Here is a 13,923-nt window from a genome sequence, read left to right on the forward strand (position 1 = left end):
GACTCAAAGAATTTAAAGTCACCTGTCTAACTTTTCCATCGGTCTTTCTACTTTGATTGGTTCTGTTTTTGACTGGATAAAAAATATACATATTAATAACGTTTCTGCCATAACAGAAAGTAATAAATCATGCGTATTACTTTTATTTTCTACATATATAAATTAAACATGGAATTTATAAGCATGGATAAATATTGATGTCTGTGTTTTAAATTTTATAAATGACAAGTTTCAGTAAAATGATGTAACATCAAGCAGATGTTTCATTGACAATGTGGTTTACAAGATCCTCATCATGTGCGATGCTTCATAACAAGCTTTAATGATTTCAATGCAGCAGTCCCTTTGAAACCACACTCATCTAATCCATGTAATTTAATTTCTCGCTATTCTCCTTGTGTGTGACGCTCCTCCTTCCCTTTCTATTACAGACCAAAGCGGTTAAAGGCAAACAAGCTTGGGGACTTAGAACAACATCAGTAAAAAGCCTTGGACTGTACTAGCCATAGCAATTTCATAGTGGTGCACTTCAGATTTGTAGCCATGGGATGTGGGACATCGGTCAAGACTGAATATCAGGGAAAAAAATCGGAAAAGGGTAAGTGCTTGAAGTATATTTTATTTTAATCAGTATTTATTTAAATCAATATCATATAAAATCAATTGCAACTTAAATCATATCACCTACTACACACGTTTAGCATTGCTTTATATGGTTAAATATGCAATAAAAAATGGGCTGTATGAATGTATTTGCAGCTTTTTTCCTTACCTTTTTGTATTTATGCATTTTACCGCCTGAAAATTTTTAAAAAGTTACAAAATGTAATTTTTTATGAGGGCAATCCTCTGAGAGATAAGAAAAGTGGCCATGATGTGTCCATTTATACATATGCAGCATGGTCCTACATTTTAGGGCCATTAAAATAGTATATAGGGTAGTGCGTGTGTGTGTATAAAATAAAAAATTATATAAAATCAATTGCAACTTAAATTTTATAACCTACTACACACATTTAACATTGCTGTATATAAGCACAATGGTTCTATATTTTAGGGCCATGAAAAATAAGTATATAGGGGTGTGTAGTTTCCATATCAGTCTCTCTGCTAACTCACTAGGAAATATACTTTATCCATGTCTAACATGCTTTAACTTAATACCGACTGAGAATATTTTTTTCCCATGATGCAACTGTTCTATTTTCTCAAAACAGCACAGTATGAATGTTTTTCTAATAGAATGTGCAATTTGAGAGCTGTCATGGTACATTTCATACATATTATGAAACATAGCAAATACATAGGGGCAACGATAACAGTACAGAAAGGATGACTATAAGGGTTTGTTCTGAAAAATTGGAAGTAGAACGCCTCCAAACATCTGCCCATTGATTTCAAAGGGAAAAACTGCGTTCTCTTCCGATGGGCCGTTTTTTTACGTGGCCGTTTTTCAAAACGGCCGCATAAAAAAACGGCCACGAAAAAGAAGTGCAGCTCACTTCTTGGGACGTTTTTGTAGCCGTTTTTCATAGACTCTATAGAAAACAGCTCCAAAAACACAGTGAAATTAAAATACGTCTGAAAATCAGGAGCTGTTTTCCCTTGAAAACAGCTCCGTATTTTTAGACGTTTTTGAGTTTGCGTGTGAACATACCCTTAGAGTTCTAAAAGATTAAAGGTTCGTGCTTCTGACCTGATTGGCCTACATTACAGAGGTTGTGCCAGGGAAAGCCTTCTCTGGACAGACACGCCCCCTGCAGCGGCCTCTGTAGGGGAAATATAGTAATACATGGTGGTCAATCAGGTGAATTGCTGTCCATGTAATACATAGACGTCTTAAGTCTACCAGAACGGAAGCTGTTCCTATAGAGCAGTCCTGTGTTCTGGCTCATAAAGGTAGGTCATGAGTGGAAACCTCCCCCCCCCCCCCCTCTATCATGTTTTAAATGCCCTAATAGGGCATATAGACAGGGGTTGTCTTTATGAGACAACCCCTGAAACTTTATTCTTCAAGGAAAAAAGTAATGATCTGGTGAAAGCTAAATGATCAGATTATGGTGAACAATAAATTTGCCAGATTCTTAAGTGATACTGGTATAGGTAAAGGGATGGGGTCTGGATATATCGGTTTCCCCTCATTTCTACAAAATTGTTGTTTAGATTCTTGTACCAGGTATATCCTGTAATGAAAATTTCTACCTAAGGGCTTGTCCACACACACCGCAATTGCTACAGAAGATTTCTGCAGCAATTCCGTTGAAAGTAGCAGACTTTCCCCTGTAGCAAAAACGCACCATTTCCTGCGGTTTTTATGGCAGAAAATGGTGCGTATTTTACTGCGTTTTTCACAATGCAAGGAGATGGTGACATCTCCTGAAAAACGCAGCAACTCTGTCCACTTTCCGCAGCAGGAATTGACTTGCTGCGGGCCGGAAATTATGCACCGCAGGTCAATTTCTGCATGGAATTTTTACGCAGCATGTGGATAAGATTTGTTAAATCTCATCCACTATGCTGCTACTGTATTCTCCTGCTTTTTTTCCATCCGCAATTCCGGACGGAAAAAACGCAGCAATTCCGCTGCCTGTGGACGAGCCCATAATGTAATTTTATTATCATGTTTAATATGGCACTAATACATAGAGAAGGTATGGTTTAAACACTGTCCAGTAGTATAACTACTCTACAAACCAATAGTGGCCACACTGTTGCTCAGGAGCCACATTTGGCTTGAAAACCTCTTCTGAGAGGCTGCTGACTCCCCAACCCCATAACAAGCAAATGTCAAGCAAGGATTCAGGAAGATGGTTCTGGATTTCTGAGGATGTCCTGGAATGCCTCATATCCTCACATCTGTCCTTATAGAAGTCATATATTGCTTCTGCCCAACATCCTTCTCCAGTACTGAAGTCCAACTGCAGAGACTGTTCCAAGAAGGGATACCATTGAAAATATTTATATTATAGGGGCACTGTGGCCGGCACATTTTTAGGGGCTTGTTTGTGACTAGCAAATTGATATGGTCACTTTCATAGCAGTTACTATTCTGTGGTCACAGCAATATGATTGACATTATTCTATGGGCACTGCTATGTAGCTGGCACAGTTTTAAGGGTGATTCTCATTCAGACCCCAATGGTATTGGCTTTTCAGTTTATATGTTATTACTGCACTGTTTAATCTACTTGGCCTACTCTACTACAGATGTAGCAATGTTTAACTGGACCCTGATAACTTGCTGCACACAACATAAGCCATTAAAAAGCCATTCAATTAATGCAAGTTAAAGTTTTTGCCACAGTGTATTTAATTAGTTGAGTCAAGTTAAAGATTGCTACATCTGTATATGGGCACTGCAGTGTGGAATATCTGCAACGTGGCACCACTATGTAACAACAATGTAATAACTTTGTATATAATGAAAATGTGTTAAAAAATAGCCTCTTACCTGAGCCGTTCATGGGACTGATTAGAGGTACACTGGCGCTTGCAGTAAGATAGCGGCTGGCCGCTGTATATGGCGTTAGTTGTCCCTATGCACGGTATGCTCTTTTATTGTAAGTCGAGCAGCTATGACTAATGTCTGGTGTGCACATATGGACGTCACTGGTGATGTCGGCGCATACGCAGTGGAGTGTACGGCGGCATTGCCATGAGTATGCTCCATGCTAGGGACATTAAAAACAATGGATGCAACATTTGTTCTTGCTCCAGCGGTAATGTTTAAAAATAATAAAATTGCAACATTAATGGGGACGTTTGGTGGTAAAATAATAGTTTAAATCTCTTACCACTAATGTTGCAATTATTATGTGATAGTTTTTAATAGTTACTGCTGCTATATACAACATGCACAAATGTTGCATTCATTATTTTAATGTCCTTAACATGGAGCATACTCATTCCTAACTTGCCTCTGGTTCTGATTGGGTTAGGACACTGCCACTGAGTACTTCTTTTAGTGTTTTTTTTTTCATAATAGCTTGTTGTCTGTATGTAGTTGTTATCTGGTCTGATGAAGATGCTGGTAGAGCGTTGAAACGCGTTACCAATAAAGCTTCTTTTCCTTATGGAACTTGTCCCTGGTGTTCATTCTACATCAGAGTTGTGCTTGTTCTAAGCACAATCTGTACATGCATATTAACTACTGCATCTAACTGATTTGCTTAAGAGGTGCTGTTCCTTTTTTCTTTCTTCTAGCTAAGCAGAGTATATAAGGGCCAAGCTAGGGTGGGTATAAGAAATTTGGCATGGCACACACTGCAAGGGAATTCTTAAAAATGTGCAAGTATGACTATGCCGTTCTGTACTGTATTGTATAAGGTTGGATTGAAACAAAATAAAGTCTTGTCTAGTTAGAGAAGCAGTCATGCTAGGATTTCAAAGAAGCTTGGGAAGGTAATTAATGTTATTTCACACATTTGTACCTGGAGGGGAATGTGAGCCGAAACAAAGCGTGTTCTCAGAGGAATGTGTTATTTTATCATTCGGCATCACTTTTTACCCATTACACAGCTGAAACAAGCGCTATCTTGTCTCTTATTGTGGTAAGTGCTTGTTTGTTTTCCTGCTTCTATCCCTGGTGTTTACTTCTTATAGTTAAAATACATCTTATTTCTAGTAGAAGAAAAAACTGTCTTTAAGTGTAGTTGAAAGGTTTGTTTTTCTTTTTTTTTCTTTACTTAAAGAAGACCTGTCACCACTATCAGAAAGGCTGTGATTCTTTTTTGTTATTTTGACCTATGGCCGAACGGCCGTTAAGATATATGCAAACATTTAATATTTTGATTATTTGCAATTGCATTACTGCTATATTTATTATACTTGGATGGGCCTCCTTGCCACGACAAGGCGAGCTCATTATGATGGGCCCCTACACTGAACCCCGCACATGCAATCTTGAGGCTGAGGAGTGTACTGGCTGCTGTAGCGCTTTGTCTGTATATGTGCGTTCTGTGTATATACATGTTTATACATTTCAGGCACTGATGGGGATCTCACAAAAAACACACACAGATCACACTGATCACACATTGATGGCCTAACTTAAGACTATGCATTTTCTTTCCAATATAAGTCAATTCTGGGAAAATGTAAAATATATTTCATAGAAAGGTAAAGGACATTTTTTTAAAAACCCACAGCATGCCCTAATAAAGCACAGTGCTACATAGTGTGACTGGGACGTTTAGAACTCACATTCGCTACTAAAACGATGTAAAATACGCCACATATTTTTCTGCTTGTGAAACCACAATAGAAAAAGAGAGCGAAACCTGCATGTTTCCTAACAGTGTCTTAGTGCAGTCAGATAATCTTTATAAATAAAAGTACTGATGCCACCAAACAGATTTCCCATAAGTGAACATAGAAAATTTGTGTTTTGGTTCTGACAACTGCTTCAGATTCAGTTGTCAAAACCATAAGTATTTCCTTTATTGCATCAATGTACTACTAGCAGATTTACTACTATAATTACCTGTTAATTATTTCTCGTTATTAATAAAAATGTATTGTTTCAACTAGCAATTAAAGCAGCAGTTTTGATACAGAGATGGTATCGTTTCTACATGGCGAGATTAGAAATGAGACGTCGTTACACACTTAATATTTTCCAGTCTATTGAGTATGCTGAAGAACAGGCCCAACTTCAGGTCAGTAGCATTTTATTCACTATATGCGTATTATTTTACATATTCATATATGTATAAATACCAAATGATTATCCTATACATTCAACAGTTTACAGGTACAAGTGATTTACTCAGAATTATTAACCGTCCTTCAAATATCATCAAATTTAAACTAGGGCTCCACGGCAACACAGAATTGCCTGCAATTCCCAGTAAAACCATGAACACACTGTAACATAATGTATTGACCAAAATGGTTAAAAATGTTACAAGGAACCTTGCAAACATCATAAAAATTTTCAACAAGGGAGGACTTCCGAGAGGCGGCGCTCAGCATCGGCCACATTTTACTCGAGCTCCTGTTCTCATCGGCGGTAATAGAATTCCACTACTTATTTATTGGGGCTATTGCGGAGGGAATTAACAGAATAGGGAGTGGACAAGGTCCTACTTAATGCAGACCGGCTCTACTCCACCCTTCATTGTCACTACCAGCATCGGGCTCGGATCAAAGTGCCTGTAAAGTACACAGGTGCCATTACCACGTGGTTATCTCCCCTCTTCTCCGGGGAACTGCATAGCACACAATGCACTCATTAAGGACACTGTAAAAGAGGGCCAAATTGTAGTGTGGCTGGAATAGCTCCCCTGCCTCCTTAGACTCACAGGGCTTTGCATTGACGCTCATAGTCCTCCCTCCACACGGATCTGTGACACTGAGAACTGGAGCAGGGACCCTTCAGGCCTTATATTTTTTCACCACTATAGTGAGGCTGAGGACTTTATAGCACTATTCAGCTAAGCAGCATATATTGCTCCATCAATACTTTGGAAAAGTTGCCTGACTGGGACGCATATGTGCCACTTGTATCCTTATAAAGTTGTCATCTGGCCTACCTATCGGTGAGTTTATTCCTTTAGCTCTTACCTGCACTTATATAGACTGTTAATACTTTGTGCTATTTCCCTGTTCTGGCTGCTTGAATAAGTGAATTGGATCTGGACTTTGCAAGCTCTCTCCTATTTCTAAGGTAATCCCTTATAATAGCACTCTACTTCTATCATCTGTTTAACATTGCTATATTGAGAGGATAGTGCACTCTACAAGACATGTGTTATTCTGCTTTACTCCATTTATACACTCTACTCTCTCTCGTCTGATGTAATTACCTCAGAATAGTGTTACCGTATTCCTTGTTTCATAGAAGCTCCCCCATATCTCATCGTTGTCCTATCATGTGATACCTCACTATTGACAAGTTTATGAACAAAAGCAATCTGGCGTCCTCTAGCAAAACTAATCGTACTCAAACTCAAAGTAAAAATATGCCTTCACTACAAAGAGAAAAGCTGGAAACATAAGTTAGTAATCTACAGTCCACTGCCAGGGCAATGGCGGATTTACTGATGCCAACAATATATGCTCCCCTGACTACCTTTCAATATTCATTAGTCTCACAGGTCACTCGCCCGGGCAATAGACTGACTGATGTAGAACAAAGGGTCTCGGACCTAGAAGATTCTTTTCATTCATTTAGCGATGGAAAAAGATCAGTTGATCACTACACTTCAAGACAAGCTTGATGATTTAGAGACAATAAATGGTTGCAATAATATGCGCCTAATCGGTGTTTCAGAATCAGTAGGATCCAATGACCTGATCCAGCTTACCTCTTAGTGGCTTCACCAGGACCTAAAATCAGTGGATTCTTCTGGAGCTATTGCCATAGAAAGAGTACAAAGAATTGGGATAGATCGTGAAGAACATATTGCCAAACCACAACCAGTGATTTTGAAGGAGCTTAACTACCAGGATAAGAAGAAGCTGGCTATTTGATCATACACAGAAAGCAATTGACTATATTCATCCGTCCGCTTCAGCTTTACAACCTTTGTCTTCCACTTAGACATATAGTATAACTATCAATAATGTTGGACACTGAGTTATTCTTTCTAAGCATTCACACTTGCTATGCACAGAAAGCGAATTGAAATTTTGCAATGTTTATTTTACAACTATTTGTTTGCTATGCTTTCTGGTTTTATTACTCGGAATAGGTTTTTTGGGGTGAGGGGCCCTGTGTGCATCATGTTTGGGGATATTGTAAGTTATTATTTGGAGATAGACCTGCTTGCTGGAACAGGATACTAGTTTCCGCTGTTTTTTCTAATACACAATTTCACTTTACCCACTACTGGTAATAGTTAAAATGGTAAGGTTGGTCCGGCACACAATGTAGTTAAAAATCAATGCTGCTTTATTGGTATCAGATATTAAAATTAATAAATGAAATTCCGGGCAAAGAACAGTTCTTAGAACCGAGAGGTTCGAAACGCGTAGGCGTTCTTTGCTTTGGATTTCATTTATTTGTTGTAATATTTGGTACCAATTAAAGCAGCATTGATTTTGAACTACATCGTGTGCTGGACCAACCATAATATTTTTGGATCCTTGCCTACCTCCGATGTAGATCTTCTGTCCGAGAGTACCGATTAATAGAGGACGTGGTATTCAACTCTATATCAGTGGTGAGCAGAGCAATTTTTTTCATTGTTTCTAATCATTAAAATGACCAAAGTGGAGACATCCACTTCCTCAATTCTATAGACTTGCTCATGGAATGTTGATGGGCTGAAGACCCCAGTAAAGCAGGAAAAAGTCTTTAAAGAGGCTCTGTCACCACATTATAAGTGGCCTATCTTGTACATAATGTGATTGGCGCTGTAATGTAGATTACAGCAGTGTTTTTTATTTAGAAAAATAATCTTTTTTGACGGAGTTATGACCTATTTTAGCTTTATGCTAATGAGTTTCTTAATGGACAACTGGGCCGTAATCTCATTTTAAATGACAGGTTACATCGTAATCTCGCTAGATTATGCTTGCCTTGCTTTAAATATCACACAGACGCTACAGAAGTATCAGGATTCTGAATAGACATCACGTCCTGGCTGGAGGTAATGTATATTCACTGTACATCGTAATATCGTGAGATTACACTTGCCTTGCTGTAAATATCACACAGACGCTACAGAAGTATCAGGATTCTGAATAGACATCACGTCCTGGCTGAAGGTAATGTATATTCACTGTCAGGACACTTGAGTAACGTTATAGTGTGCTTATGTGGCTACACATAGCGATATAGCTATATCACTATGTGCTGTGTAAATGAATGGGGAGAAGTGTATTGGTCACTGATTGGTCAGCGTCATACACTTCTCTCCACAGTGCCCACTTGGTCAAAAAGTAAAACACTCCCAATTGTCCATTAAGAAACTCATTAGCATAAAGCTAAAATAGGTCATAACTCCGTCAAAAATGATATTTTTTTAAAATAAAAAACTGCTGTAATCTACCTCACAGCGCCGATCACATTATGTACAAGATACGCCACTTATAATGAGAGAGATATACAGTAAGTGAATAACTTTTTGAAATCTTTGTGCAAGGAAGAACAAGCTAGCGTACCCAAATTAACTAATGACCAATCGGATGTTCTTAATTCCCCTATCAGTCAGGAAGAAATTCAGCTAACAAATTAAATCCCTAAAGTTCACCAAAAGTTCCAGGCCCCCCCCCCCCCCCCCCCCCGATAGCTTTAGTAGTGAATACTATAAGCCATTTGGCCTGCTTCTTAATATGCAATTACACAGTTTCTTCAATCATATTATTTATTCTAAGTCTATCCCGTATACGTCCAATGAGACGTGTGTAGCTGTATTACCAAAACGAGGCAAAGACCTGTCGCTTACAATCTCAAACAGATCTATCTCTCTCTTAAACATAGATTATAAGATATTCACTAACATACTAGCCACTAGACATCAATCCATACTCTCAGATGTAATCACCTCCCCCACCACAAACTGCAATTGGGGCCATTATTTATTCAAAGAAAACAAACAATTAACATCTTGGTAAGTTTGGACGATAAGGCGTTCGGCTGGGTTTTCTGGACTCGTATTGAAATTTCGATACTTTAGTAAGCAATTCTAAGATGCTATCCAAATGCTATAGTCCAACCCACAATCCACCCTTTGTTTTAATAACCACCCATCCCTCTCCTTTACTATTTGTATTATTCAATATAGCCCTTTGCCCCACTCCTCAGAATACGACATAATACAGATTCCTTTCAAGGTATTAGGGTGGGTTCTGTGATGAGGAAACTTTTAGCCTTCGCAGATGATGTTCTCATTACTAACCCAAAAAGAACGATACCAATAATAATGTCTATAACTAACCGATTTGGCAGGTTTTCAGGATTCAAGGACAACTTCGACAAGTCTGAAGCACTACCAATTTTCTGTACAGCCAAGAAAAACTGGGGTACATCATTTTCCCATTAGGTGGCATTCGGAATCTGATACTTACCTAAGAGTATGGATTCTTAACAACACTTCTTCTCTTTCTAAATTTAATTTCACACAAATCTTCACCTCTATCATACAGCACATTAAATTTTGGAAACAATTCACTTTATATAATTTTCTGGATGTTGTCATTTAATAAAAATGGTATCATTCCCTAAATTATTATATACAATCCAAATATTGCCATTGTTACTTAAGAAATCAGATGTAAAACTGGTCCAAAAAGCCTTTACAACTTGTATTTGGGATGGGGAATGGCAAAACCGCGTAAACCTATTCAAACTTCAACAGTCGTAGGTGATGGGCGACCTAAACCTACCAAATCTTCACTTATCTAGTCTGGCAGCTAATTTCAGATGTGTCACTCACTGGTTGCACAAAGCACCTCACTTCGCTAACACTCCATTAGAATCACAATTATTCCCCCACATTGGTCTAGCAGGTTTATTACATTTGTCAGACACAGAAATCATGGAGCAAATACAGGGAAACCGTATACTATGGTCAACTATTCAATCTTGGAGACATGTAAGGGAACTATGCAGATTGGACAGTCAAAATTCGCCATCCAACCGTTTCTAGTTAATACCGATTTTCGTTGCAGGCGTCTGTCCATTATTTACAAGATTCTGGCAGCTTGTGACTGTAATTTTCCTATTGACCTATTGAATAGTAACTATTTTAGATTCCCTTTCGAAGCAACAAGTCTTAAATTCCCTATTTTTTTTTTAACACCAATTCATATTCCTACAAGTGTGCAGATTTTTAGCTAGCTGTTTATCTAGCATGGACAAGTAGTCCCTAAGGGCATGTCTAAATGTTTGTTCAATGGGCCATTCACCAGATCATGTCACTTAGTGCAATTTATCATCACATTAGACCCTGTCTCTCACATGAAGCTGTTGCGACTGGTCCCAAGTAGTGGTCCTTAAGTATGTCGTAACTTGAATCCAGGGACTTCCTAACAGCTACTTTATAATTACAAAAAGCTATACCGGTCAGTAGCTTCCAAGACATGGCCTTGATGATATTTCACAGGGCTTATATCATGCTATATATCCAGTTAAAATTGTAATGGACTATTGATAGAGAGTATGCACCCATATGCCCGGTTCTTATAAAATTGCCTTTACACTGACTCCAGAATGGGCTATATAAATATATTTTAATATTTGGTCAGATTCTCATTTGCATCTTCCTAGGAGGACAAAATCTATATTATGTAAAGAGAGACTCACTAAATGTTTATTTGAAACTTGGCTAAGCTTTATTAATGCTCTCATCTGATATCAAACAGCAATTGATTTTCAACTTTAAACATACAGATTGTTATTTATCAGATATTCTTCATGGGCAAACACCTATATCACTATCTTGACAGTGTTGTTCTTTACTTTCTTTTGTCAAACATGATGCACATAGGGATTGGTGGGGGGGGGGGGTAGATTAATCCTGTTCACTACAGTATTTTTATATGGAATCAGTTTGTTTAACTGGATTGTATAACATCATTGATTGTTATTGACTGTTAATTTGATTGAGAATCTTATAAAATAATAATTTAAAAAAACAACAACATGCTCTCTCTGAATTCATTGTACAGTTGCAGTAGTTCTGTGATTTTTCCAGCGACTCGAGGGTGGCACTGTGTTAATGTAAAGCCTAAATGAGCACAGAACTCATCATAAGTATTATTTTAAATATGCCCCATCCTTTGATCCGCATGGAGATAAGCTGCTGTCAGAAGTGTCTGGCAGCTACTTGTCTCTTTTCCTTATTGAAAAAAAAAAGGTTTATAGGGAGGGCGAGCATTCAGTTGACAGCTGTTTTATGTGTAGCTCTAGTTATCATTTCACTGATTCCTTTCAACCTATACTGTTTTCCAGCTCTCCAACTTTTTTACTTTTATGATGGATCATTATGCGCAGATTAATGAGCAACATCCTGGCCCGGGTAAGTTTTATCAGATAAGCCTTATTCTTCCCCACAAGAAAGCTGTGACATCATGTGACAGAGAGGCCTTAAAATTTATTTAAATGCATCCATGTAAGCCGTAACAGCTATACTAGTTGCTAAGAGGCTGAGGCGACTACTCAAGTACAGAAACGTTCCTTTTTCTGGAAAAGAAACACACTTGGGGTCAGCCTGGCCCACCAGAGAACCAGAGGATCCTCTGGTGGGCCTGGGCTCTAACAAAATAATGGGCCTTAAAGGTCAAGCAGAAGACAATCCAATTTGGAGCCAAACACTTTCCACTAGGATCTATTACTTATGAGATGATTCACAAATTACCTATTATTCCTTATTGATGACATCTCCTGTGTATACAATAACAACAAGGACTATGATAAAATGAAAAGTGGACATGTTTATGTTCTATATAGATGGATGGCGCGACCTCGGAATCATCACCTCTGGTGGGACCAAGGAACCCCAGTCCGATGCTGAACACACTCCACTATGTGCGTTCTCCATTGTGCAGATAACCGAATTTACTATTAATCGTCTGGTTGCCGATCATTGTAGAAGTAGTTATACTGCTAAGTGCGTTCAGTTTATTGTCAAGAAGATAAAGACTTATTGCTGACTTTGCTATAGGGCCCGATAAATTCCAGTTATGCCTTTTGTTTGAAGGCCACATTCAGCAGGTTAATTTTGACACACAGGGTAAGCAGTGGTGGATTAAGTAGACCATAGGCCCTGGGCTGTTACCCAAACTTGGGCCACCCTTCACCGCTGCCCTGCAACGCCGTAACTATTGCTAAAACTACCTTTTTGCGCAAGCATTAACAAATGGTTGTTACGATTCCCCTTTCGCAGAGCTGTGTCCCTACATACTGACAGTCTCCAACCATCGCTGACAGTATCCCACTGTCGAGTATCACGCATTTGTCTATCAGTCCTGGACTGCACAAAACTTTATGTGGAGTACAAGGATTTCCTGTAATAAACATGTCAGGAGAGGTGACAGATTCTCTATAAATGTAGTGACTCACAGATGACGACTTCTCAGATTCTAGTAGTTTTTTTCCTCTTTTCTTCTCCATACGGTCCAGAATTCATGACGACTTCTCCCGGCCATAACCCATCTCTGCAGAATTTGCCACTCAGATGTCTTCGGCTCCTCACTTTTCCAACATTTCTACACCTATAAACGAAGATAAAATTATCATGGTGCCACACACTATGCCCCTAAATATAATATCACAATGCACTGCGCCCCTGAATGAAATAGTACCAAACACTGTGCCCCTGAATATAATTGTGTCACACACTGTAAAGTAAAGCACCACACACACAGTGCTCCCTGTAGATAGCGCCACACCACCCCATGTAGATAGCTCCACACACCCGCTGTAGATAGCACCACACACACCCCCTGTAGATAGCGCCACGCATACCCCCCTGGAGATAGCGCCAAGCACACCCCTGTAGATAGCACCACGCACACCCTCTGTAGATAGCGCCACCCCCCCTGTAGATAGCATCACACACATCCCCCTGTAGATAGTGCCACACAGCACTCCCTCCCTTGTATATAGTGCTCCCCACGTTTCCCCCTTGTATATAGTGCTCCCCACGTTTCCCCCTTGTATATAGTGCTACACAGCGCTCTCCCACTCTTGTATATAGTGCCACACAGTGCTTCCCCACCCCTTGTATATAGTGCTACACAGTGCTTCCCCACCCCTTGTATATAGTGCTACACAGTGCTCCCCCTCCCTCTTGTATATAGTGCTACACAGCGCTCCCCCTCCCTCTTGTATATAGTGCTACACAGCGCTTCCCCACTTGTATATAGTGCTACACAGCGCTTCCCCCCATTGTATATAGTGCTACACAGCATTCCCCCGTTGTATATAGTGCTACGCAGCGTTCTCCCCTTTGTATATAGTGCTACACAGCATTT

The 13,923-nt window shown here is 39.2% G+C and overlaps 1 protein-coding gene across 1 annotated transcript in view; it reads left to right on the plus strand.

Moving 5' to 3' along the window:
• Nucleotides 1-437: 437 nt before the first annotated feature.
• Nucleotides 438-13,923, plus strand: part of PPEF1 (protein phosphatase with EF-hand domain 1) — a 57,207-nt gene continuing 43,721 nt past the window's right edge. The window contains exons 1-3 of the mRNA XM_075850786.1: nucleotides 438-598; nucleotides 5,530-5,657; nucleotides 11,900-11,966. Of these exons, the coding sequence (XP_075706901.1) occupies nucleotides 544-598; nucleotides 5,530-5,657; nucleotides 11,900-11,966 (250 nt within the window). The 5' untranslated portion in view covers nucleotides 438-543. The remainder of the gene's footprint in view (nucleotides 599-5,529; nucleotides 5,658-11,899; nucleotides 11,967-13,923) is intronic.

The sequence above is a fragment of the Rhinoderma darwinii genome, chromosome 2 (genome assembly GCF_050947455.1).
Source record: "Rhinoderma darwinii isolate aRhiDar2 chromosome 2, aRhiDar2.hap1, whole genome shotgun sequence".
In the NCBI taxonomy this organism is placed as follows: domain Eukaryota; kingdom Metazoa; phylum Chordata; class Amphibia; order Anura; family Rhinodermatidae; genus Rhinoderma; species Rhinoderma darwinii.